The sequence below is a fragment of the Haemaphysalis longicornis genome, unplaced genomic scaffold (assembly GCF_048455015.1).
Source record: "Haemaphysalis longicornis isolate Haplotype H1 unplaced genomic scaffold, Haemaphysalis longicornis Haplotype H1 scaffold_10, whole genome shotgun sequence".
In the NCBI taxonomy this organism is placed as follows: Eukaryota; Metazoa; Arthropoda; class Arachnida; order Ixodida; family Ixodidae; genus Haemaphysalis; species Haemaphysalis longicornis.
The window spans coordinates 72,091,926-72,117,979 of NW_027526204.1; the positions used below are offsets into that span (position 1 = coordinate 72,091,926).

The following is a 26,054-nucleotide window of genomic DNA, read 5'->3' on the forward strand; positions in this document are numbered from 1 at the left end:
TGTTGCGACTATCGTAGAACCGCGCCACAAGTTGTGCGGGTGGTTTGTTTGGAATCGTGTACGTTGCTATACCTTGCCAACAAAGGTTATACCGTTCTACTTTTACAACTCGCAGCGCCGCAAATGGTGGCAAAAAAATAGATCTGCCATTTGCAGTTTTGTTATTAAGGAGATATTGCCACTCGGTACGGCAAATTTGTGAATTGGGAAATTGCCATGCCTACGTATAGGTGCAATTGATTCTTTTCACTAAAATGTGACTACATCTTAAAAGTTTCACGTTGAGCTTAAACTGCCAAGTCGAGCACTACCACTACATCCCAGCAGAGAAACCCTTCTTTTTGCCTCAATTGCAACTGCGGCAGTTTTTGCACTTTTTTTTCCACCTCGAGGCACAGTGCTAGGCTTCGTAGCACACCTCTTACTTTTAAAGTTTCGCAATTTTTTAAATTGATTTATACAGGGGAGTGTTACCGCAACACAGTAGTTTGGTTTATTACACGCTTTGTTGAGGTACGCATGTCAAAACCCCCGTTGCAACATGTTCGGCGACTTTTTTGCGTATGTGTCATTGATTGATTTATTGTAGGGTTTAACACGGCAACGCAACGCAGGCGATAAGGCGCGCTGTAGTGGAGGGCTCCGGATTAATTTTGACCACCTGGGAATCTTTAACGTGCGTATGTCATCACAAATGTGCTAATGTGAGTTCTGCGAGGAAAGCATTTGTGAAATCACCAAAGCATGCCAAATCAGTTTCGAAAACACACGACCTTTAGAGGCACTGCTAACCCTTCAACTTGATTGATTTGATTGTGGGGTTTAACGCGCCGACGCAATGCAGACGAGGTGCGACGTAGTGGAGGTCTCCAGATTAATTTTGACCACCTGGGGATCTTTAACGTGCACCGAAATCTCGTACACACGGGCGTTTCTGCTTTTCGCCTCTAACACCTCGCGTGTCAACACCAGGCATGACCGAACGTTTGTCTCAAACCCTTTGTTGAAAGCCAAACTTGTGAAAGCACTCCGCTCAACCCCATAACCTGAAATGAGACACTGCATGATTCAAGGAGAGCGTGCCAGCAACATTTCATTTTTATTCCTCCTCCCTTGAGCCACTCTGTGCACACAAAGCCTGTCCAAACGCAGAGCAGGTGTCTGTACAGCATTGTTTCTCCACAGCCTGCGTGGGGCACTTTGATGCAATGCCTCGAACAAGTTTTCTTTCTTTCTTTCTTTTTTTCTTTTTTTTTTTACGAAAAGCAGAGGACAGAGTCATGGGGAGATGACAGGGCACGAGGAGTGGAAGCAGTGGCGCCGGCGGAGAGAGGACGCATCCCCTAAAGTCGGATTCTTGCTAGTCGCTTGGCGAGCATCAATCCGCTTCGACTTCCAGAATGCGGGGTCCGTAGAGCAGAACGTAGGCCGTGTGCCAGTCGCCTGTGCAAAGGAAGAGATAAGTGAGGGGGGGAAAAATTATGATAAAAAAAGTCACGAGCATTAGCATGAGGGCGACTCTTTTTTTATCTGAACACAGGGCAGTAGTGGGCTTTCAAAATTTGCTCGACACGTTGAAATGACACCCTGTCATGATGTATGCATTTCAACCCCAGACTTTTTTTTCCCCCATCATAAAGTGTGATGGAAGCCCAACGCCAAACAAGAGTTTTCGCAGCAACATTCCCATCGCTGTCACTGTCATCTTCAAGATCCTCTTGCTACAGCGGAACCCCGACAGTACAACTTCCGAGGGACTGCATGGAAGCGCCGTATGACCGGGCTTGTCATATGATCAGGGTACGGGTTAGTACCGCCCTAGTGGATGGCCCCACTCAACAGGTGGTCTAAGAACATACTCAATGTACTATATTTTCCTGTAATTTGTGAGATACATTAAAAAAGGTTATAAAAAAATATATAAAAATCTCACACAATCTGTGAGATACTACACTATAAAAAAATACTATATTCTCGCGTAATTTACGATGTCTTAGCTGAAATACTAGGTTTTTTTGTACATCAAGCAGCGTCCAATGAAGGTTAAGAAATAAAGGTCAGAATGAGGCAGTGAAAACCGGTTTATCCCCGTCAGCGTTCGTCGTATGAAGCGGACCGCGTGTACCCGAGCGTAGTATTATCGGGGTTTTTTAATGAATTGTTTCTATGGGGAGTCTGCCAGTACCACGGCAATCCGTCGTAAAACCAGGGGATGCATAATCAGGCTTTCACTGTACTAGGTTGGGCACAACCTAATCTTCACTAATGTGAACAGTGAAATGATAGGTGGAACCCCACTATCCATGTGAGACTGGTGGATGGGTGGCAGACAATAACGCACACGCAGTCATTATTGTAATCTGCTAGGAGTCATCACAATCATCATCAGCCTATCTACGCCCACTACAGGGCAAAGGCCTCTCCCACGGATCTCCAATTATCCCGGTCCTGTGCTAACTGCGACCAATTTATGTCCGCAAACTTCTTGACCTCATCTGCCCATCTAACTTTCTGCCACCCTTTGCCACGCTTGCAAATTTATTTTCAAGAGTCGTTTCTGCGAGGTAAGGCTCACTGTTCTGCGAGGTAAGGTCAGCCATCACTGTTTTATTTTGTGCAAGTGTGTTATTAAAGAGTGGCGTCCTTGCTTTTCAAAATGGTAGAATGAGCTGCAGGCGGTTCCAAACTCATCGGCACTAGCCTGCCTTCCAACATTTGGGCCACTGACTTAGGCAATGCAGCGAATTTCGTTTTCCGAGAAAATTTTGTTGCCACGTGATATGAAATACATAGGTTTCTATGGATGTTTGCCGGGGATCCAACAATATTTCTTTCCCGCGGGAATTTCGCACCCATGGGATTTCGTTGCTGTGGAGTTTGACAGTACTACAACCAACACTGTAGCCAATGAGCCACAGTGGCACGTTGCAAGTGATTTATTTATTCAGAAAGTAACATTCACAGCACGAAGGCTTACCTTACTGTGAAGTAAGGTAAGTGAAGGTAAGGTAAGGTAAGTGAAGGTAAGGTAAGGTAAGTGAAGGTAAGCTAAAGTAAAGGTAAGGTAAGGTAAAGCTGAGATACTTTTAACTTCTCTAGTTGTACTCCTTTCGTTACGAGACATGCCTCATACGTCTGTCTTACACGTCTCATACATTAGACAAGACATCCGTCTTGAGCCGGTACTCACCTCCACCCGACAGCTTGAGGATCTCCTCTGTCGTGACCACGCTGACCTTGTCGTCGTCGCACTTGAACCACTCGTCTGCACACCAAACACACGACAGACCACCTTAGCTTGTTGTTTTCATGCAACACGCTTTTCACCATGATTGTGCCGGCAAACTTGTTCGCGCGAAAAGAGCGACAAGCTAGGCCAAAAACAGCCAACAGCAAAAGCTCGGCAAAGCACTGTGCAGCACTCCAATATGCCGAGTGCAGTGGACCTCTTGTGTTGAAGAGGGCGGCAACCTCACAGCCACGTTTAGACAAGGTGGTAAATTCCACTTCTATCAAATGCGGCATGGTTATGGGGTGCCCTAGCTATGCTCTATCACTGTACTAAGATACCCTGCACAATTTCGGAGGGGCTCTTCTAACACTCCCCTCATACAAGCGCCTTCTTTCTTCTGCCTTCTACATAACGCTTCTGCAAAAGGTATGCGCTAACTACACACACAATTAGGAATTATTTCATCCGTTATAAAATGCACAATACTTGTTTACACATCCACCCTATGCGTCTTAACTTAACAGGGGACACCGCTCTTAAAACAGCTGCTTTTAATTGTTAAGTAAACTCTGTCAAACTTGTCAGTTTTGGTACTTTTTTTTCCACTGATTTCAAATACGGCATTATTTTTTGAGTCAGTCAATTAGTTCCCAAGGTAATTAGAGCTAATTAGTCATTTTTGGGGCACAATATACAAAACAGTGTTAGTTGTAAAACTGTAATCTTTATATTTCCCAATACTATAAACCCTGCTGAATGCAATACGAGAATCGTTTTTTTGATGGACCCCTTGAAACTAATTTTACAGCTCATTAAACTTGGGTGCTACCAGGGGCAAGGAACCATTCTGAATGCCCATTTCAAACACCACAGTTTAATGAGCTGTAAAATTCCAACCAGTTCCAACCAGTGTATCATAAAACCAATTCTCTTATTACATTCACCAGGGTTCCTAGAATAGGCAAATACAATGATTGCAGTGTTATGACCAACACTGTTTTGTCTATTGTTCCTCCAAAAATGACCGATCAGCTCTAATTATCTTGGGAACTAATTGACCAACTGAAAAAATAATGGCGTATTAGAAATCAGGGGAAAAAAGGAGCAAGGCTGGCTGGTTTCACAGAGTTTACTTACAAATTAAAAGAAATTGTTTTAAGAGCCATGTCCCCCCTTAAGGGTTCTCTAAAATTTTGGTTGTCTGTCCAGCCACGACAGGCATGGTCACCGTCGGCTACTCACCCCCCTTCCTGCGTATCCACGCCACGTAGTGGCCGCTCGACGTTGACCGGCCCTTGTGCGTCAGCACGGCCTGGAGGGAGTAGTAGCCGCTGTTGTTCGAGCCAGGGTCTGCGTGGAAAAAAAGAACACGGTTGTAACGCAGTTAGAGTATTGAATTCACTCTAATTCATGTTTTCTTTTCAGGAATGGCTGCAGCATTTCGCATAACCTGGAGGTTGAAAGGCGTCTTATACCCCTGTCACACGGCAAATCCACTATCATTCAAAGTGAATGACATTAGCTGTCAATGACATCCGGTTTGGCCGTGCGGGTCTACACGGCGAAACAAATGTCGTTTGAGAGTGATAGCAGTGACGATTAGTGAGCTCGCAAAACCGCAAAATTATACTTCAAGTGCACCTACAATGTTTTCGTACATAATATCTTTTTAAAACATAACAAAGGATTACTTCTTTAAAATAAAAATAAGACAATCACCGGTTTAGGTAACATGAGTAGACACCACAAGCCGAGACAAGTCCACAAAAATCCGTATTAGGGTAGTGCACACATTGGGGATGAGATTTTCTTTTTCGTTAGTACTAGTTTGTTATTACTTGGAACACAACATGAAGGGTAAAATATAAGTTTACTAACAGTTTTTAGAAACAGTATTGTTTGGTTTATTACAGAGCTTTCTTCACTAGTGACGCGCCACTGCTGTCCAGGCTACTCATCTGGCTGCTGAATGAGCTCCCGAACCTCAGTTACCCGCTAAATGTCATTTGCCTCAAATGTCATTCGGTATTCTCGTGTAGCGCCAAAGTAATGACATTTAGAGCGAATGACACTTGCGCTAAATATCATTTGCTCTGCCATGTGACAGAGGTATTAGCCAGCTGTGTTTGAGATTCCAGGCATTTGAGTGCAAGCTTAGCGACGTTTGCTAGTTTCTATGATGAGTTAAAAAGAAAACAAGAAAACAACAAAATGGGGTTTTGTGGTTGAAAGCAACTACCGGACTATTAAAGTGTAGTAGTGGAGGACCCCAAAACATCATGCACATGCACACTTCATATTTTACTGTCACTGGGTATCGAACTCGCAATTTCGTGCTCAGATGCGTGCTAGCCACTGTAGCAGTGACCTATAGGCCAAAAATTTAAAATTTTCCGCAGACAAACTTGCAATCTTCGACTGAAAATTGCCTGAAATGGGGCTTTGTAGAGCTTTTGCAGTAAAAGAAAACTTTCAGCAACACCTCACAGTTTTACACTTGGAATGTGCCAAGTTGTCCCAACTTTAATGTTTTTCCTTTGGTTGGCATTCCTTATTTATATATATAAATAAATAAATAAATAAATATGTACAAACACACATTTGATATAACAATACTGTTCCACAGGGGTGAGACAGCTGAATCAGATTTGGGAGCAGTTTTTGGAGCAGCAAAATCTCGATTTTGGAGCATAACAACCTTGATTTGCAGTAGAAGAACAACATTTATTATGTCACCTTAGGAACCTAAAAAAAAATGAAATTTTGGGCAACTCGGGGAAAAAAGTGCACTTTTTAATCGGTTTTGAACGTGCACAATAACACTGAAACACCCTTTCAATAAAGTTTTTTCTACCAGAGTATCACAAGGTACAAACTGCACTAACTTTTAACAAACCATTTTTAAATTCTTGGGCTCTATGCATAGATAGCGTGGAGCTCCATTGAAAATATCGATTTGAAAAACTAAGCAATCGTAAGGCATTTTTATTATCATGTGAATGCCGAAATTATTATTTTTGTAATCCCAGACTCGGCTTTAAGCACAAGTGTAGAGCCACGGCAAAGCTTGCGCAAAGCGACGTGACAGTCGGCGCACCCCCCCCTCCTCCCCGGCCCTCCCATTTCAATTCCCACAGTGCACGTTCACTACGATCGTAAGTTGAGTAATGTTGGTATGTTTAGCTACCTCCCTTTCGGCATTAAATTTGATTTCAGATAGATGAACCATTGCAATATTACTAGCTTGCAATAATAGCCCGTCTCTCAATCGGACACTGCTTGAACGTTTTGCGGCGATGTAGCCTGCGCTACCACTTGTGCAGTGTCGATTGTCCTGCCGCTCGCAAAGCAGCAATAACTGAGCATTTTATAACACCGCAATGAGCCTGAAATTTCACTTCAAGCACGCGCTGCGCCTCACACTCAAGGCCGAAACACGGCGAATTTGCGGGCACCACGTTGTTTTAGACGAACTGCGCCTTTCGAGTCACGCAACTTCCCGTAACAGATCAGACGATTGAATGTAGACCCAGCCACCCCCATAACCACAACCACGGTAGAAATCGGCAAAGAGCACTCTGCCTGAACCACGAGCAACTGCTTCGCCAGGCGGCCCTATACGGTGCTCCAAAAATTGTCGTTTTTTCATGTACTTGCACAAGTAGTTTGTCGCCTCAGTACAGATTCTTTCTACAGGACTTTGCAATGTTTTTCGATGGTAAAAATTTGAAAACGCACAGAATATAACATGTGCAAACCGACATTGTGACTTTCAAAAGAACTACCTCGGGGACAATGTGGGTTTTTTTATTGAATGATCAATTAATTAAACCTTTACAAACAGCACAATTTCGGGAAAATTATGTCGTCCGTAAGCATTTTTCTCCACTGAAACTGAAGAAGAGTTAAAAGCCTCAGCTCTTAGACTGTTTTGGAGCAGTTTGGCACAATTTTTGCAATTTTCAAGCTTTTGGAGCAGCCCACCACAGAAAAACCAATTTTTATCAAAACTGCGCAATATGCGCAGCTGTCTCACCCCTGCTGTTCCAGAGAAAACCATTCTAATTCTGCAGTCTTGACCTTCTGACCCCCTCTACCCTGGAGCCAAACCAAAGCTACAAAGTTCAGAACAAAATGCAGAACAAGAAGATATTGTATAGCAGGATGAAAATCCTGAAGAAGGGTTCTGAATGCAGAAGCAATAATGTCGTATTAAATGTCCGAGACAACTCGCTGCCGCCTCGCCTTTTCAAAGGGCTTTGTTCTGCTATCACTTGAGACGATTTGCTTCACAATCTACCTCATCTTCACCCTCTCAAATGGCCTCAATCTGTCTCCTATGCATTGAGCCACTACACATTTCTGCTACCGTGTATCGAAAGAGTGAATGAAGATGGTGGATTATGCTGTCTGTCCATTAGCTTACTTGTCTGCATTCTTATGCTGCCATTTTGTGCCACTGGCCTTCTCAGTCATCCGCTCAGAAGGCGAGACTAAGGAACTATTACGTTTTATACGGGCGACAAACTTGAACACTAGGCTATAGACTGAGAGCCTCCAGTGTCAATCCCTGTCAGTGCCTCAGTGATGGGCATACGTGTCTGGTCCAACTTTGCCTCTTTTTTTCCCTCTATCTTTTTTGCCCATTTCCCCTTTCCCACGTGCAGGATAGCAAACTAGGCTCTGGCCAGGTTAACTTTCCTGCCTTTCTTCTACATTCTTCCTTCCTTCCTTCTTATGCTGCCGTACTTTATGCATGACCACCTCATGCTACTGCTGTGTTTAAGCTTGTGCTATAGAACGCCCCTGCTTAAAGGGGCCTCGCAGACAAAATACAAGTTTGTTTTGCTCGAAAGGTTTCGTGTTTTACATTGCCCCCAGTGCTTGTCTGGGAGCAAACGATGCCATATTCACCGAGAAATTTATCGATTTCAGTTTAAATTTTGATTCTCCTGCCAAATCGTGCGTTTTCGTGACGTCTGCCATGAAGTCAAGACTGAAACGAACATTCAGTGCGTCATTCGGCCCTGCAGCCTTGCTTGCCGTCAGTCCTCCCAGATGGCGCTACCAAACTGAGCCGCCGACTGTCGTCCGCCGTTGCTGTGTGTTTGTTATGGTAAAAAGTAATTGTTTCGTGAAACATGGGGTATGCTTGACAAACAGGGTCACGTAAGACATTACTTACGCCAATCGGCCAGTGCCGTGCAAGACGACTCCAAAGCAGCAGATTGTTGTGCAGCTATAACAAGCATGTGCGCCCAGTACCAACAGCAGTACGCATCGGCACTTCTATGTTTACGAGTACTTTTGTAACTTCTACCATCCACCCCAGCATTTTTATTGCTGTAAAATGAATGTGCATTACATTTAAGCGCAAAGAGCTCGTTCAGCAAGCTTATGAGCCCTGTCTTATTTGTCTGCTTTTGCCAGCCTCAGCCAATCGCACAGCATGGCATATGACAACATAGGTTCTGTTGCGGGAAATGAGCTGGTGGGTCGAATGGCCATTCCCTTACTTTCCCAGTTATATAGCTTATCTAAGCGAAGTGTGCATTAAAAGTGGCATCAGTACAATTCTAATGAGGAAACTTTTCGAATGAACCAAACTTGTGTTTTGTCTGCATGGCGCCTTTTTAAGAAGCCATGTCACAACATCTGATGCCTACGCACATGCCTGCTTTTTCCCTCAATAGGCTATTCAATGCTGCTTCATTAGTAACAAAAATTAAAAATAACCCGCAAATACGCACTCCAAACCCACTGAATGTAACCTGGACACTGACCGTCGGGAAAAGAGAACGGCTCCTGCTTGGTGACCTTCTCGGGCTTGCTGGCCACGTCTGGGTGCTGAAGGTTCAGCTGCAAGAAGGGCCCACAGAATGGGCTGTCAGGTCACACGGGTTCAACAGTTTCTAAAAAACTATGATTTACTTGGAGGAAACCTCCCTCTTGCGGCAAGGAAAGCCAAGGTAAAGAAAGCCATGCAATAGAACCTGTTTCATGATGCACCACTTGGGACTAATTTTACAGCTCATTAAACTTTCGTGGCACCATTAGCAAGGAACTATTTTGAATGCCCGTTTCAAACACCAAAGTTTAATGAGCTGTAAAACTAGTTCCAAGTGGTGCATCATGAAATAGGTTCTCTTATTGCATTCACGAGGGTTCACAGTACTGAAAACTACAAGGATTACAGTTTTATGAGTAACACTGTCTTGTCTATTGTTCCTCCAAAAATGGCTAATTATCTCTAATTATCTTGGGAACTAATTGAGACTCAAAATATCATGGCATACTTGAAATCAGTGGGAAAAGAGCAGCAAGACTGACAAGTTTCACAGAATTTACTTGAAAATTAAAGAAAGCTGTTTCTTTTGCCTCAAAGAATACCCACAATGATTGTATTTTAATGTGATCATTGAGTCGAGTGAACACCTGTGTGACCTTTCAAAACAGTGGAAGCTTCCAAAACGACTTCCAAACACAGCCTGTCATTGTTACCCTATCTCCACGCAATCGGTTAGATCCTTGCACATTTCTTCCGTCACGAAAAAGCAGTACAGGAACATCACGATATGACACCTGTGGACGGCACCATTGGGTGTCGTCCACAAGCCTTGTGTAGTCAGAAGCCGAGCCACAATCCGAGAGAGACAACCGGCCGACACACCTTCTGCGCAACGTCCAGCTTGTGGTCTTCCAGCTCCTTGAACTTGGACCGCATGGGCATCAGCTTCTGCTGGAGATCTGGCGAGCACAGGTCAAACACGTCCAGCTGGAGGGGAAACTTGATCTCCTGTGTACGAAGGCAAACGGGGCGGTCACCATCAATCATGTTTCCTCCTCATTTAGTGTCGAAGCCAAATAATACATGTTTCACATCTAAAAAAAATCTGTCGTTTCCCAAAATAAGAACAAATTTTGGAAAACTATCTATCACGTTTTCTGCAATAAGCTCTTGAACACCTTAAACACACCGCTCTTAAAAACTCCAAGCCTCTTTTCTTGTTCAAGAAGCATTCACACATGCCCTCAATGCAATAAAAAATTTAGACTAGGACATTACTACTGGTTTTGGCTCTGCTGGTCACTTCCTGGCTCTTTTTTTCTATACTTGTGTGCACCCATAAATTATTTTATAGACATGTTTTACAAAACACTGGAAACAACTGCACTTTACTTTAGTTCTTTTTCTCTTTTTCTTGAATGCCATGTTTTCACTTTGGTCGGTGCCATGTATAAATTTGTTATAGTATCGCATTCTCTACTTTTTTTTTTGTTTCTGTGGTATCGCTGTATGGCCAGTTATTTTTATTTGATTATTACAGGCTAACAAATTGCCCTTTCTATCCCATACGTTTGTACAATGCTAACCATTTCTTGTGTAGAAGCATAGGACGCCCTGCCTGCGGTTTCCAACCTTGGGACTTCCTCTTCTATACCTAACCTGTATAACACACTCCACTGTACTTTCGGAAATAAACTTTGAAACTTTGAACAAGCTGCAGAAGGCAGATACCGTATTTTTGTGTGTATAACCCGCACTAAATATGCGAAAATTTCAGTGGCAAAGTAGGGGTGCAGATAATACACGGGGTGTTCCCTTTAGTGCAGCTTCACGGCAGTGCGCGTTGTGCTGTGAAGCTCCTATGCGGTAACACTGACTGAGCCTTCTATGGCAGCGATTGCGCGAAACATACAAGGACAAGGAAGAAAAAACAAGGACGGGGCAATCTAACAACTGAATATTACGCTTTTTCTGTCTACATAGTATGTAATATTATGTATGTCTACAAGCCTATGTATGTCTATGTATGTCTATGTTTGTCTATGTATGTCTACAAGGCTTGTATGTCTACAAGCCTATGCCTATGTATGTCCACATAGTATGTATGTCTACAAAGTATGTAATAGTATGTAATGCGTTGCTTGAGCAGTAGCTTTGGTGCAGCCTTTCCTGTATGAAATCTCAAGGCAATACGCGAAGATTTTTTTCTTTTCTGGCGGGCTGAAAGTGGGGGTGTGGGTGGGGGTGCGGATTATATGCAGGCGCTAGTTATACGCGCGAAAATACGGTAGCTCGGGTGATAAAGGAAAGTAGACGCCGACTGTTCAAACGAACCTTGAGGATCTTGGCGTTGACCCCGCCCTTCTCCTTGTAGAAGAAACGCACAAACTGGATGGTCAGGTAAGCAGGAAGCCGGCTGATGGTGCTCTGTGGGGAAGCGAATGCAGAGGCCAGTGAGCAACTCCGTCGACTAACCCTCAAGCTGAGTCAATAAACAATTCTACAATAATCAATCCTATTACTGCATACTTTGTTCAAAAATAATTTCAAACGCGGACTTCAGAGCGTGGGACTCACCGTCTTCTTGTACTCGCAGTCTTTTTCCAATGTGGGCGACATCTTGTGAATGGTTTCTGAAAGTCTCTGCAGCAAAGCAGGACAAGGGTTTCAATCAAGGAGGGTGAAAGAAATAAGACAAAACACTACAACCATAACAGATTCCCACAAAACTAACAAATAACGAAAAACAACACTGCAACAATTACAGATTCCCACAAAAACGACAAATTTTCACTCACACTTTTGAGCCCGGCCGACATATACTTGACGTCTGAAAAGAAGAAGAAAAAAAAAAAAATGAAACGGATAAGGAGTCAGAAAAAAAAAAAATGGAACCTGCTAAAAAAGCCTGAGCTTTGGTAAGCAGAGGAGGCACTTGGCACCGTTACAGCAATGTTCAGCAACACCAGTGCCCTCTTTTTCAGGGAGCTTATTTGGCGATAGCTGCAGTAAGACTATATGCTTCTGAAAGGACTGCGATAAATGAACACCCTTAGGCAGTTGGACCCCCGGAGTTCTACTACTTAACCTAACCACTCACTCGAAGAGTGAGGTGTGTCAGCAGGACCAGTAGCTCCAATGAGATCAAACGTTAGCAGTTTGATCCACAGTCTTATTAAACAACAGAAAACACAAGAACATGAGACGGCGCAACAAAGAACGCAATGGCTTCTGTCTTCCGCTGCTCGCATTTTTACGACCATCATAGGCGCACACAGGGGGGGCAGGGGGGGCAGCCGCCCCCCCTAATCATCTCAAGGGGGGCGCCAAATTGGCTTATATTTTGCCAATGTAACACATTAAAGTAAAAATTTCTGCTCAGAAATATTTTGTATGTGTTGCAATTCCATCGCATTGAAATAAAAAGTTTATAACCATCCCTCTTTGCACTGCATTCGGACCGCTAGACCATCAGTGGGAAGAGGTCGGGAGTTGCTGTAAGGGGTGGGGGGTGGGGGGGCGCAGCGGTAAGGCTTTGCCCCTCCTAATCGAGAACTCTGCGCACGCCTATGACGACCATGAACCTGAGCCAACGTTGGCCACCTTTCAATTGAGATTCACAGGCACTTTGAACCCTTTTGAGGCAATGTAGAAACATCCAATACGCGGTATACGATCCCGTAGTACACTCGAAGCTCATTCAAACGAAGTAGTATCGGGGCAGTACATTAGTTCGTTATATCTGATATTCGTTTTAACCGTAGAGGTAAAAATCGGCTCTAATAAATTGGCAATCTGGCTCACTGCGCAACAATCCTAGATAAAAAAACGCACTGTTCTAAGCTTCGAACCCACTATAAACGAGGTAGTCCTTATCTGTCTCCTTGTGAAATTTCAAACTAAACAGACTGGAATGTGAGAACGTGAAATTACAACAGAACAAAGTTTGTTTGGCAAAGCAGGCCAGCCTTCTTATTTACTTAAAGGAGGACGTGGCCTTCACTTGATGGCTTTTCACAGTCAGAGAAGAATGAAGTTTTTCAGTGTCTACGTAACGAAGGGCCTTAAGCTACTAAAAAAATGGTTGTTTTATCGCACTTTTTTAAAAAAAATTTCCTTGTATTATGCTGGCTGTGGAGTTTTGAGCCTCGCAGGAACCAAACATTTGTTCATTACAGCCGATATCGCGCGGCTCTCGAGGTTTCGGTTTCGTCATAAAAAGAATAGGTGTCATTGAAATGAATCGTGACCAAACAAACCTCGTATGTAGTTCGCTATATCCGATAATTCGCTATACAGTCGAATCCCACTACAACGAAATTGACGGGGCGTGCAAAAAATTTTGTTGAAGTGAAAATTCGTTGAGGCGAAATCTGCCGCAACACACCACAGAAAGGCCAAAAAAATAGCCCTGTATGCTTCCGCATCATTGGCAGCATAATACAATGTTTAGAAAAAAGAGTGACGCGCAGTAACGTCGTGTTTAGTCAGATAACAAACATACCAATGGGTATCTGTTTTTTTTACCAGCACGCAAAGAGCGCGATACTGAGGAGAAGGGGAGAGGTGAAGAAATGCAGGCGCAAAGCGTATTGCTGTACAACAAGGCGTTTCCACCGAGCTGATTACTTGCAGGTAGCTGCTAGGCGGTTGGAAGCCCCCCTCTCGCTTGTGGCAGGAACGCCGTTATCTTAATTATCCTCTGACTAGGCACAGCAGCAACTGACCTTGGCAGGCAAGCCGCGCGCGCTTGCATTTATTGCGACCACCCGCTCGTGACTAAGATAGGATGACGCGGGTTCAAGACTAAACACGAAAACATTATTTGTGCTCTTGACTTTGAAGAACTGTAGCAGGAAAACAGCAAGGGCAGCTGCTTACAAAACGTACATGATGGCGCTGCGCCAGCAGCCATGCCAGCAGTATAGCACATTCGCGCGATTTCAACTGGATACGGATTGGCTATAGCTCCGGCGGCGAACCTGGCTTGCGCCTCGTGTAAAGAAGGCCCGCTGCATCGTTATCACCATCACACAATGGCGTCTACCTATGAGTTTTTTTTTGTTTTGTTTTGGGTGGCAGTGTGGGCGCACCGCGCATGTTTTTGGTGAAACTAAGCGTCCTGAACGTATAAAAAGTTACAGATAGCTGGCGCTGTGCTTATTTTATTGTAAAATAATTGTTCAAACCCAGCCAAAATCATCAAAAATTTCGTTGAAGCGAAAGCAAGCCAGACAAATGGTTCGTTGTGGCGAGGACTTTGTTGCATTGACTTCTATGGCTAGCTGACGGGGACTTGAAAATATTTCGTTGAAGCGGAAATTTCGTTGACGCGAACTTCATTGTAGCGGGATTAGACTGTATCAGTGTTCACTATAACGAGGCTCGAGTGTAGTTGTATCTTATATAGGCTGCACCCTGTACAGGCCGCAACCCGTATTGCCACAGCTTCTCACGCACAAACTATGCCCAAGGACGGATTGCTTGCAAACAATCCAGAAGTAATAACCCACGTCTCCGGAGTGGACAGCAAACTTTGAAGTTCTTCAGCATCAAAATTACTGCCACCACGTTAAACCATCGACCCAAAACCCCGTCTTGAGCCTCCGTCATTGGGCTCCTCCCCCCCCCCCGTTTACCTGCCCCGGTAAACCAAAATACCCTCCACTTAAACAGCAGGAGCCGTGGGAGTGCGAGTGGAACAGGAATCCCCTCACCTTGCGATATGAAGCAGCTGAGTTGCAGGAAGTGTTCCTTGGTCCGCGTCTCCGGCTCCTCTTCAGACTCCATGCACTTTAGCCTGTCTCCGTGGGCGCAAACAAGTCAAGGAGAAACGGACAGGCAGCCCGGCAGAATGTGAATACAGTGGAGCCCCGATATCATGCAACTTTCAAGGGACCGTGCAAAAGCATCGCCTGACCGGGGTGCCATATGATCGGGGACCGGATAAATGCTGCACTAGTGGGCGGTCTCATGCAACAGCGGGGCATGAGACTTATGTCTGCCAAACCTTTTGTCTACTGCTTTCCTATCCTATTCTTATATATTTTGGTATGCTTTGCCAACCATCTTTTACTGAGCACTCGTATGTGAACCCACCGAGTACAAGGTCACCCAAACTGCCTTTTTTTTTTCATAGTAAGTTCTAAAGCTCTGTACTTATTACAGTGAATATATTCATACTTGAAAATACTTGACTGCTTCAGTCAGTTTCGATCTTACAATTTGCAATCAAAATTGTCCTTCTTAGCTTCCAGACTAACCCTGGTTAGTCTTTTCCGGTCACGTAAGTCCATCCCATGCATTTCCTACAGGCCACTACGATCTAACTGAAACCTTCGGGTTTTACATGAAAAAGCTGCCTGCTATGCTCCTCCCTTCCCCTTCCAGCTAGTTCGCTACCTCGCAAACTTTACAACTCTCCTACTCGACAATCCATTCAGTTACCCAGAGACTGTGAATCAACCGCCTATTTCTACGCTCCAGATGCGCCTGTCAACTTCTTTCTTCGGCCGCCATCTGCCTACCGGCCCAGTGGTACCCACCCGACAGTGGGTCGCAAGAGGATACGTGACGTCAAAGACGCCGCCGAAGTACTGGTCGACGAAGTTGGAGTACTTGTGGACCGGCGAGGGTTCGGTCTCGGTCCCCGACTGTTCGATGGGGGGCAGCTTCTGCTGAAGCATGCGCACCACCTCCGTCCAGCATTCGTTGGCATCCTGCCAAGTATAGTTTGTAAGAATACAGCCATCTATCAACTACACGTGCATGCAGGTCTAGCAAAGCTGGCTCATTAGTGTATGCGGGGATGCTGGCAACTGGTGCGAAAAGTATTTAAGGGGGGACGTGGCTTTCAAAATCAACTTTTTTATTTCTTTGTGGATTTTGATGAAAATTGGCACAGCAACTGGAAATGCTTCCGTGATAACACCATAAAAATTTCAAGCTAATATTCTGAAAACTTTTTTATGTATTAAATTTACTTTCTGTTCCGCTTGTACCGAGCTTGAGCGGCTTATAAAACATGATAGAAAATTTGTTCGAAGTGCTTTGCATTCCCAAATGAATGGACGAGGTCGTGACAGTTTTAGAATTTTTTTTTTACAACACAATGTTTTTTAGTTTTAATTTTTTTAGAGGTTAATGTGCAATAGGCATGTTGACTGTGAACGATTATGTGAATAAAAAAATCACAAAAAACAAATCTGGAAAACCAAGAGTGTCACGACCTGAACTGTTCATCAAGGAATGTAATGCATGAAACGGAATCAAAATAGACCCAGCGGTCACAAAGAAATCCCTGGTACAAGCGACACAGGTGGCAAAAAAAACTGTTTTGAGAAAACGGCTTCCAAAGTTGCAACATAGGTTTCACTTATCAAAAGTCGTCACGGTTGTAGCCTTTCATGTCCTTTTGAACATGGGGCTTCTGGAATGCCTTGCCTTGAAATTGGAGTGCCTTTCATAGCCTTTCTCTTTCCAGAAAATATCATTTTCAGCTCCTCTGTGAAGAGTACATACCCCACTTTGCAGATCAAATGAAGGGGGAGATGGGTTTCAATGGGCTTTCAATGCTAAGTAGGTTAGCTGGTTGGCTGTATCGCACTGAACAGCCTCTTTTTGCAGTGTTGTCACCATGGCAACAAGTTAAGCATTTTTTTTACTTAAATTTTAACATTTTTGGCTTTTTTTTATGTTTTATCATCTTGCCTGGCACAGCAACTTAGTACTCATACGTGCAGGTGTTCATTGCCAAAAGTTTGCATACCACAAGGATGAAAATGAGCTACTTTGAAGCTTGGTAGAGTATTCTGCATAACTCCCAACTTCAATGCAAGAGCATATTTTTTTACTACTTTTGACATTCAAGGCATCCAATATTTCTCGCAGCAAAGCCAGTATGCCCTGAGCAATGGAATCAATAATTTCACTAAAAAATCACTGTTAAATGCTGCGACAAACGTACATTTTTAATGCAGAGAACATATTTTTATTCCTATATTACTAACTCAAACCTGTTTGCATGAAAATTACAAGTGCACGGGAAACGTTGCGCAAGAAAGGCGATATGGCTCGCGCGCATCTTAGCGCACGCTTACCGCGACATATCAAACTTTGATTACAGCTGATATGGCTGGTCAGGTCGCTTTTAAGATTAAATCTAACGACGCAGGCATTAATTACAACTACTGGCGTTCAATCGTAACCGGTTGCCCAGTCATGTGCTGCCCCAATGCGCGTCGGCTATGCCGTGCGCGCCGCAGCGTTTGACGCGTCGACCGTTTCTTTCTCAAGGCTAGCGAGCCCACAGTCAAAACACAGCAATAACTAAGCGTGTAAACATCGCGAACCCGACCAAAAGTTCACTTCACAAACCGCTATTGCAAGCGCGCACACCGCGTCACCCTCCGGGGTCTGGCGACGGTAGAGTCACGCGCACCACGAAGCGTTCGATGACCTCCTCCTTTCGAGCCACACAACTTCCCGTAATCTGGCTCGTTATCTCCGGCATTCCCACCGCGATAACGTCCGTGTTGAATGTCATAGATTGAACAGAAACTCGGCCGAGCGAAGCGGCGAAAATGAACTCAACCCGCTCGCTACGCTGCTCAGGCGGCCGCCATCTTGCATTGCGCCCGTGACATCCAATCAGGAGGGTCGGTGTTCCGCGCCCCGACCGAGGACCAATAGCGCTTCAGCATCTATTTCTAGCTTCGTTTGTGCGTCGTTTTTTTTCTGCCGTTTGTGCGTTTGTGAATGAACGAAGATAAAAGAGACGAGCAGAACCGGAAAGACGATCGCTCGGCCGATCTAACCATATCAAAATGGCCGCGCCCGGTGGCACCGGTGCGGAGATAGAGCGCTCCGAAAATTGCCGTTTTTTCGCCCTTTTGCGCTGATAGTTTGTCACCGCGCCTTACAAAAGTATTTTTTTACGCCACTTTGGGACGCTTTTCAGCCTAAAAACTTTGCAGACGCACAGAATAGGAAACATAGAAGCCGAATATGTGGGTTTCAAAAAAACGATGTTTTGGTCATTTTTCCGAAGTTGAAAGCCGCGTCCCCCCTTAAAAGCAAGCAGCTATTTCTAGACCAGTCGGACACATTCAACCTTCTTTTTCCCCCGTTTCTGCCCCCTCAGAATCAGCCTAATCTTTACGTGTGTAAAATGCATGATAAGAGGAGGAACGGAGCTTCACCACACACATCCTCTGATACGTATCTGCAGTGATCCATTTGACAGACGTGCGAGTCGCTACTGTATATGCAGGTCATTGGTTATACATACACGGCGTCTGCTTTATAGACAAACAGCTTCATTCTGAAAACTTCCGCTTTTCACTTTTTACTAGACAGCCCCGTGGTTAAAAGTCCAATAGCGCTCGCATAAACCCATTAAAACACCAGTATGAAGCACACTGGCGTCAGGGGCTGAGAAGCAGCTTTACCTCAACACGACCCGGCTGTAACTAAATGTGAGCTTCTTTGCAATTTATCTTGGCTACATTGTCATCACCATCAAACAATGGTGCCTTCCATTGTAACGGCAGTGATGTGTGATTGTGTGGCATCAGAAGCTGGTCTGCAGGAAAGAGCTACGGCATTACAGCAATGAGTACGTGCGCGTTTGCGATGTTAGCATTGCGCGATCCCAAAGTTTTCGCTGACAAGGAAACCTTGATCTGAGAGAAAGTTGTTCGCTGACAAGGGGCATTTGGGCATTACTTTTTACGGGCAACTGACAGGAAATCAGAAATCCTTCGTTCTAGTGGAAATTTCACTTGAGCACTGCAGTATGGTTTGGCTGTACATGCAGTAAAGTGCACAACTACAGTGGGATGCCAATAATACGATTTTCGAAGGACCACATGGAAGCATTGTGTGAACGGGGGTCGTATGCTTGGAGTACAGGTAAATGCCATCCTATAGACAGTGTCACGCGACAAGTGGGCTAAAAACTTATTTCAATTGCTATATTTAGTACACTCTCACATAATTTGCAATCCCCCAACTAAAACCCCAAGTTCCCGAAAAAAAAAAAAAAAATAAATAAAAGAAAAAAAAAAAAAAAAAAACCTCTTACGGGGGACTCTTCCTAAGCCCTCCGTTGTTGCTTCCTTCCTCACTTCTACAGGCGATAAAATAGGGCTGCTGCAGCAATGAGACGGGTAAAATAAATGATAACAACAAGAAAAGAACCATCCTCCTCATCTCGCTTCACAGCTGACAGGCTAACGCACGGTTTGCACAATGACCGAGACTGTGTATGGTGTAGAAGGGGTACCACATGTCCGACAAACCTCAAAAGGCTTAACAAAATTCGTTGCTGAGCTAGTTGGTACTTACTTAATTAAAAAAAGAGGAAAATGTGCCGCAAACTAGACGTGGACAAACGAGAGAAGACGCGACTGTCTTAGACGAGATAAGATGGTGCCTGTATCTGTCTTGTCTTGTATTCTTCGTCCACGCCTAGTTTGCGCCACGTTTTCTTCTTCCTCAAAAGGCCACATCAAAGATGGATGAATGTCGCCCCTCACCCTCCTTTCACCCATCCTTCCAAATGAGTCCTCACAACTGGCAGGTCACACGTACCTGCTGGACGAAGCCCCCCTGCTCGGTGGCCTTCTCGGCGAAACGGGGGAAAGCCATGTGCAGGACCTGGAGCAGCATGATCGGGGGCACCACGGCCGACCGCTCCATCAGGCCGTACAGGTCCCGTAGCGCGGCCGTAACCGACTGGCCGAGGCTGCCACCCGTCAACGTCAGCTGGCCCTGAAACCTGGGAGAAGAGAGAAGAAAGTTCCTCGGGCACTCAAGTCTGCTTACGGGATTTCAACGCAAAAGCCTAGCGATTATCGAAGACTTTGTTCTCGGAACATTGCAAAAAAAGACGCGAGCAAGACATAAATGAAACACAGTGCAAACAATCATCATCATCATCATCCTACCTACACCCACTGCAGGGCAAAGGCCTCTCCGATTAATCTCCAATTATCCCGGTCCTGTGCTAACTGCGACCAATTTATCCCCGCAAACTTCTTGATCTCATCTGCCCATCTAACTTTCTGCCACCCCCTGCAACGCTTGCCTTCTCTAGGGATCCACTCCGTTACCCTTAATGAACAGCGGTTATCTTGCCTTCGCACTACACGTCTTCGCAAACCATCAACACACGTTTATTGCACAAAAAAATAACTATACAGTCGAGCCCGCTTATAACGAACACATCGGGAAACTGAAATCAGTTTGTTATATCTGCTTTTCGCTATACCTGGACACAAAATCTATGTATACAAATGGTAACAGGAAACGAAGATTTGTTCGTTATAGCCGCCATTTCGTTAAAACTGTGTTTGCTATGGGTGGGCTATACTGTATGCAGAATTTTGTTGCAATCAAGGAGGAAAAGAAAGGATGGGGTAGAAACACATACACTTCAAACTTCACACATTTTGATACGCCACTGCTGCCAATGGTGGTAACCAGATAAATAAGCAACTTCGTTGCACGTTACACTACAGAAGGGTAGCTAGCACACGCGTCTTTGTCGGAATTAATCCTGCAGGCTTCAACAACCTCTCGTGTCAGTTGGTTTTTACTTTTGTGAATTACGGAGCATTTTCGTAGGTCAGAGTAGCAACCAAGGTCTTTACCAACACGTTTTACAAACCAAGAATGTTAACCAACACACCCAAGCTTATACCTTAGTAGCTTATCAAAGATTTCTCTGCTACCACGTCATGTCTGTGTCTCTTTCTTTCGCTTCTTTGTCTTTTCAAGCCAATTACACTGACTGGCCGCAACTCACGCGACAACTTCCACACAGTTAGAGCTCGCCTCCGTGTGCACTTATTCCACATGTGCCAACACGTTCACCTGTCAAATGCAACGACCGCTGCCTTGGATCGAACCCAGGTGCTTGGGCTCAGCAGCAGAGCACCTTAGCCACCAAGCTACCGCGGTGGGTGACTTCCCAATTTCTTAAAGGAGCCATGAAGAGAAAATACGACTTCGTTTAATTTGAAAGAACTAGGATTCAGTATCTCACTCAGCTCCATTACAGCCACAAAAGATGTTTTTTAATGAAAAAAAAAAAGCAAGAAGTATTTAAAAACTTTCAAATCTTGCGCCACAGTGACGTGTTATAAGCAAGAATGACGTCGTACGGGCCGACAATAAAACATAATTTTCAGTGCATTAACTGCACGTTAGCATTCAAGTGGTCAAATGGAACTAGAGGCCCCATTACAGACGTCCAGTCGGGTGTCGTCGCAACAGGTCAGTAGGCGGCCGCCAATCGCACAAACAAGGTTCCGTGACGTCATAGAAAAAGTTGCGGGAAATTGGCTAGGGGGTCGCAACTGCTTCACACGTTTTCTTTAATATCTCCGTTATTTGTTCGAAGATTGTGATGATATTGGTATCATTGTTATCGGGACTAAGCAGTCTTTCTAATAAATCCAACTTGTATTTTGTCTTCATGGCTCTTTTAAGACGTGCATCTAATGACCTGAATGCTTTCTAAGTGGTCACTTCTTCGTGCCTTGCAAAGACAGACGCAAAACAGAGTGGAGAAGTTCGACTCCAAGAACAGAAGGCATTGAAGAGGCATGCTTTACGGGAGGCCAGCTCCTCTGAGACTGCTAGCATGAGGTGCAAAGACCAAGAGGAGGACTGACTTCTTGAGCGCTTCCTTGAGCTCAGGTACCGTCAGGAGGCACTGGACTGTGGCATTCATGTAGCAGGTGTTTCCCAGGTTGGTCAGACCGGCAGGCAGCTCCAACTGCGGCGGCGGAAAAACTTTGTTTAAAAAGAAACCGATTGAAGAAGCAGGCATTCCTAACGTAGCCGCTCTGTTTAAAGGCGATCCCGTTGCTGTGGCTGCTGTTTCAACACGATTCTACTGCAGCACAGCATGAACATTGTTGCTGTGATAGGTCACCATTTGAAATCTGTGGCCGGGAATTAACTGGCAGAACAACAGACAAAAGCTTCCAGAGCACATGTGCACTCCACTGATGGATGACATAGCAATTTCACCCACAACTTTCAACGAGCTACTAAATTGACTTTTTCGGTGAGCAGAAACAATAATTTATGCTTTTCAGCACGCTTACATCACACTGAAAAATGTCACCCAACTTTTCCTTCACCACACAAAGCGAAGAAGGCTATACAGTCTATACAGTTCAGAAGGCTATACAGAAGGGTATACAGTTCAACGATTAGAAACGTCACAGCTCCACCCCCAAACCCTCCCTTCTCAGGCAAACCCATCCAATCCAATCCAATCCAACGTGATCCAATTGCCCCCCCCCCCCCCCCCCTCCCCAGCAGTGGCCAGCTCGTGATTAGACAAGTCACAGCTCCCCCCAAAGCCCCCCACCCCCCTTCTCAGACAAACCCATCCCATCCAATCCAATCCAACGTAATCCAATTGCCCCCCCCCCCCCACCACCGTGGCCAGCTCGTGATTAGACAAGTCATAGCTCCCCCCAAAACCCTCCCTTCTCAGGCAAGCCCATCCAATCCAATCCAATCCAATCCAACGTAATTCAATTGCCCGCTCCCCCTTACCGCCGTAGCCAGCTCGTGGTCGGTCATGTCCTCCATGAAGACGGGCTTCTCGGCAGGCTCCGCGGGCAGGGCCTCCTTGGTGCCCATCAGCAGCACCACAGAGCCCTGAGAGGAAGGGAGAGGAGGCGGAAATAGATAAATAAGTACATGCAACTTATTTATCTATTTATGCCTCAATCTCCATTACGTGTTTAATTGTGGTGGTACGAAAACGACGGTTACAAACACATAAATGTGGTCAACGAACTAGTCATTGTGCAACACTCGATGAGAACAAGGACGGAAGTGGTTTAATAAGCCCTTTAAGAGCCAGGTCGTTCTAAATCAACTACTCTTGTTCCTTATTCCGTTGTCCTTATCTTTTAAGGGCAAGGAGTAAAGAGTCCTGTTCCTTATCCTGCTATTCTGCGGCTATTACTTTCGTTTAACAGACATTACGACGGTAAGGGGAATTTCTGAAACGCAAAATCCCTTCATGCGTAAAGACTGCATAGTTAAAAGAGCAAATGCATGGAATGGCTATTGAAAAAATGAGGCTACTCACATCTTTCAGCTGGACGTTGCCCCACTCATGGTCCTGTTAGTGTGGGAAACGGTAAAAAAAATGGCAGCGCCAGTCAAACACATTTCACAAGCCACAAGTTCGTTGTATGCAGCCAGAACAGTTGCGGCCGTAGAATGGTGGCTGCACACTGGAACTGAGCCCATTTACACATTTAAAAAAGAAACTGGTGGAAAAGCTCATCTATGGCACCAAGGGCGTTTAAGATGAATTTATTTCTTCCTAAGAATTACCAGGTTGTCATAAAGCAGCATTTCAGTAAAATAGCGTGCTAGGTTTGTGGTATTTTACACAGGTCGAATCAGGGGAGGGAGAGAGAGAGAGAGAGAGAGAGAGAGAGAGAGAGAGAGAGAGAGAGAGAGAGAGAGAGAGAGAGAGAGAGAGAGAGAGAGAACTGATCCAATTTGTGCAACCTTAACACAAAGATGTCAAGTCGGATGAAGGCTCGTTATCCTTAGCAGCCAATGCAGGCACGCTATAGCTTGACACACGCAAAGGAACCACACAGACAGGATACCACAACCGCAGAAATGCATGCGGCGACTGCCAATACAGCAATAAATGGGAATTCTTCGACTCCAACAACCGCTCCCGTCCTAGACAGATGCTGCATCCTCTTTCCCACTAGATGAGGCAAGATGTAGGTAGAAGAGTCTTACCTTGAGGGCTGCCCCCTTGACGAGCACTTTCTGCCTGTCGGGCTCGACACCCGTGAGGGCGAAGAGCTGCGCCTTGAACACAATGGGCTCCTCTCGGGTGTCCACCTCCACGTTCTGGTACGTCTCCTTGCCCCATTTCACCTTCACTGCACATCATAGGAGGGGGAGGGAACGGTTGGAAAAGGAACACGAGGAGCGGATTTCTCGAGATCTTGGTCTCCTCTCCCAGCCCCTCGTCAATGTAAGAGGTCCACCTAAGAGAAGCAGGATTCTCCCAAGTGCTATCTTCCAGGCTTCAGAAGCACGGAAGCTGTATCAGCCATAAGCATGGTTGATGTAGCGGCGGGCACGGGCAAGCAACCGGGTAATGTCACAATGAAAACCAACACGGACCACAAACCTTTGTAGCTGCTGTGGTAATGTAGAGGACAGTGGCACGTGATGGACGGAACGATAGTGGCGGCCACACAGTTTCTTCTCCCGCAACAAGTCGCTAGCTTGACCTAGAACAAGCCCATGTGACGTTATCCAGCCGCACTAGGAGGCTACATCTATCTTCATCTTGTTCTTGCTCCGTGGCCGTAACCGTATGCAGGGTAACCTATGCAGGGTAACCTTTCACATAAAAATTATTGAGCATTCTGCAAAGTATTTTTAGAGTGTTTGTATCTGAGGTGACCCCTTGCTTTATGCGAAATATTTTTCTGCAACGGTCTCGCTAGGTTTCTTAAAAAGGCAAGCCTTGGAGCGAAGTTGCTGGGGATGACTCCTACAAGGCTGATGAGCTCAGATAAAATAGTTGATTAGAACGATTCATCAGGAACATTTTTTAGGACTAAAATTATCCTATAGACTTCTCCAACATGCCCATGACTACAGGCTTTTTTTCTAATGGCACTGCAAGCCTTTGAAATAAAAAATGTTGAAGTGTAGCTTTTTAGTGTACACATTTATGTAATGGCTACACTGCATGTTACAAACACCATCCTCTATGGGGACAGATGCTCTTTTACTCCAATAATAATAAAAAGAAACAACATCCCCAGTTCTGAAACTACGTTCATCCAGTGGTGCTGAGTCATTGCTTAGAGGGTAAAGTGGGCATTGTATCTTGACTGGGGTGCCATCCCCATATCAAGCAAGGCATAACCACTAAGAATCGGCACTCCACAGTAAGAGGCTGCATGAGCAGTGGATTATTTCACAGGCGTCTCTCCCTTTTTTTTTTCTTTTGACATTGAGGAGACGTAACAAGTCCCTTACTCAAAGTCACGTGATAAATCAGTCTCTAAGTACACCTTGTGCTGTCATAAAATCATGGGCGAAACCAATAATCATGAGCTGAGCACAGTCGAAATCGGGCCGTGTTTCAGAGGCTAGTGTGATGTTGCTACAAATTATGGGAGAATCTATATCGTTCGCAACATTTTCCATGCATTTCAGTTAGGTAACTGAAAAGTTGAGACAAACATACGCGAAGTTTTAAAACACAACGCTCAGTTATACCTGCCCGGCGGTCACTCAGAGCCCACTCGTTAGATGAACGAAGCAAGGGAACATTATCTTCTAGTGTTTCTCTCGTAGGGGCGGTTCGTCAGTGCTTGATTTTACTATGGCCAGAAAAGCCCGGTTCAGCTCGCAACTAAACCAGCGCACAGGTAGTTGTCAAAGATCAGACAAGGTTTAGTATCACGCATTTGCATCAATACTGAGGCCATAGCGACAGGCATGATAAGTTACAGGGGATCAAACCTGTATGGCGACCGTTAATTCACCAAAGCACGCCGGTGAAAATGTCACCGGCTTCCACGAGCTCCACTGTGAAGTAAAAGAGATCTCGCTTTACAACAGTTTACTCGCCTTTGTGCATCGTCGATGGCGCTGTTGAGCCTTGAGTACGGCGTTCTTGAGCTCGAAATGCCTGCTGTTAGGGTGGCGGTAGTTCTCGAAGCAGCCGAAAAACTACCCACTCATGTATGTTGCAGCAATGCCGTTACTCGTCGAAATACCGGCACGCCGATCGCTGTTCTCCCCGTTTAGTTGAAAGCACACAATTACTGGAACATATAAGTAACGTTCTACAAGCACTGCCGCTTAGTTCTCCGCGACTTGTGAAACCGCAGAAAGAAGGCGGCACGAGAAATTCGGAATCTGCAAAAATCACACCGTCACCCTGCACAAACCGAGTAACGAGCTATCAAACGTGAGTGACCGTCGAAACAGCCGCGCCGCAAG

The 26,054-nt window shown here is 45.1% G+C and overlaps 1 protein-coding gene across 1 annotated transcript; it reads right to left on the reverse strand.

Annotated features, from left to right (window-relative positions):
- Positions 1 to 1,067: 1,067 nt before the first annotated feature.
- On the reverse strand, positions 1,068 to 26,054 carry Usp14 (ubiquitin specific protease 14). Its single transcript, XM_077689834.1, has 16 exons — positions 25,680 to 26,054; positions 23,820 to 23,965; positions 23,143 to 23,175; positions 22,599 to 22,703; positions 21,701 to 21,804; positions 19,614 to 19,800; positions 15,591 to 15,739; positions 14,738 to 14,820; positions 11,819 to 11,850; positions 11,598 to 11,663; positions 11,355 to 11,447; positions 9,903 to 10,028; positions 9,016 to 9,091; positions 4,475 to 4,582; positions 3,191 to 3,265; positions 1,068 to 1,443 (listed from the first exon to the last, which is right to left on the reverse strand). Exons 1-16 carry the CDS (start codon positions 25,687 to 25,689, stop codon positions 1,379 to 1,381), a joined length of 1,458 nt encoding a protein of 485 aa, XP_077545960.1. The 5' UTR covers positions 25,690 to 26,054; the 3' UTR covers positions 1,068 to 1,378.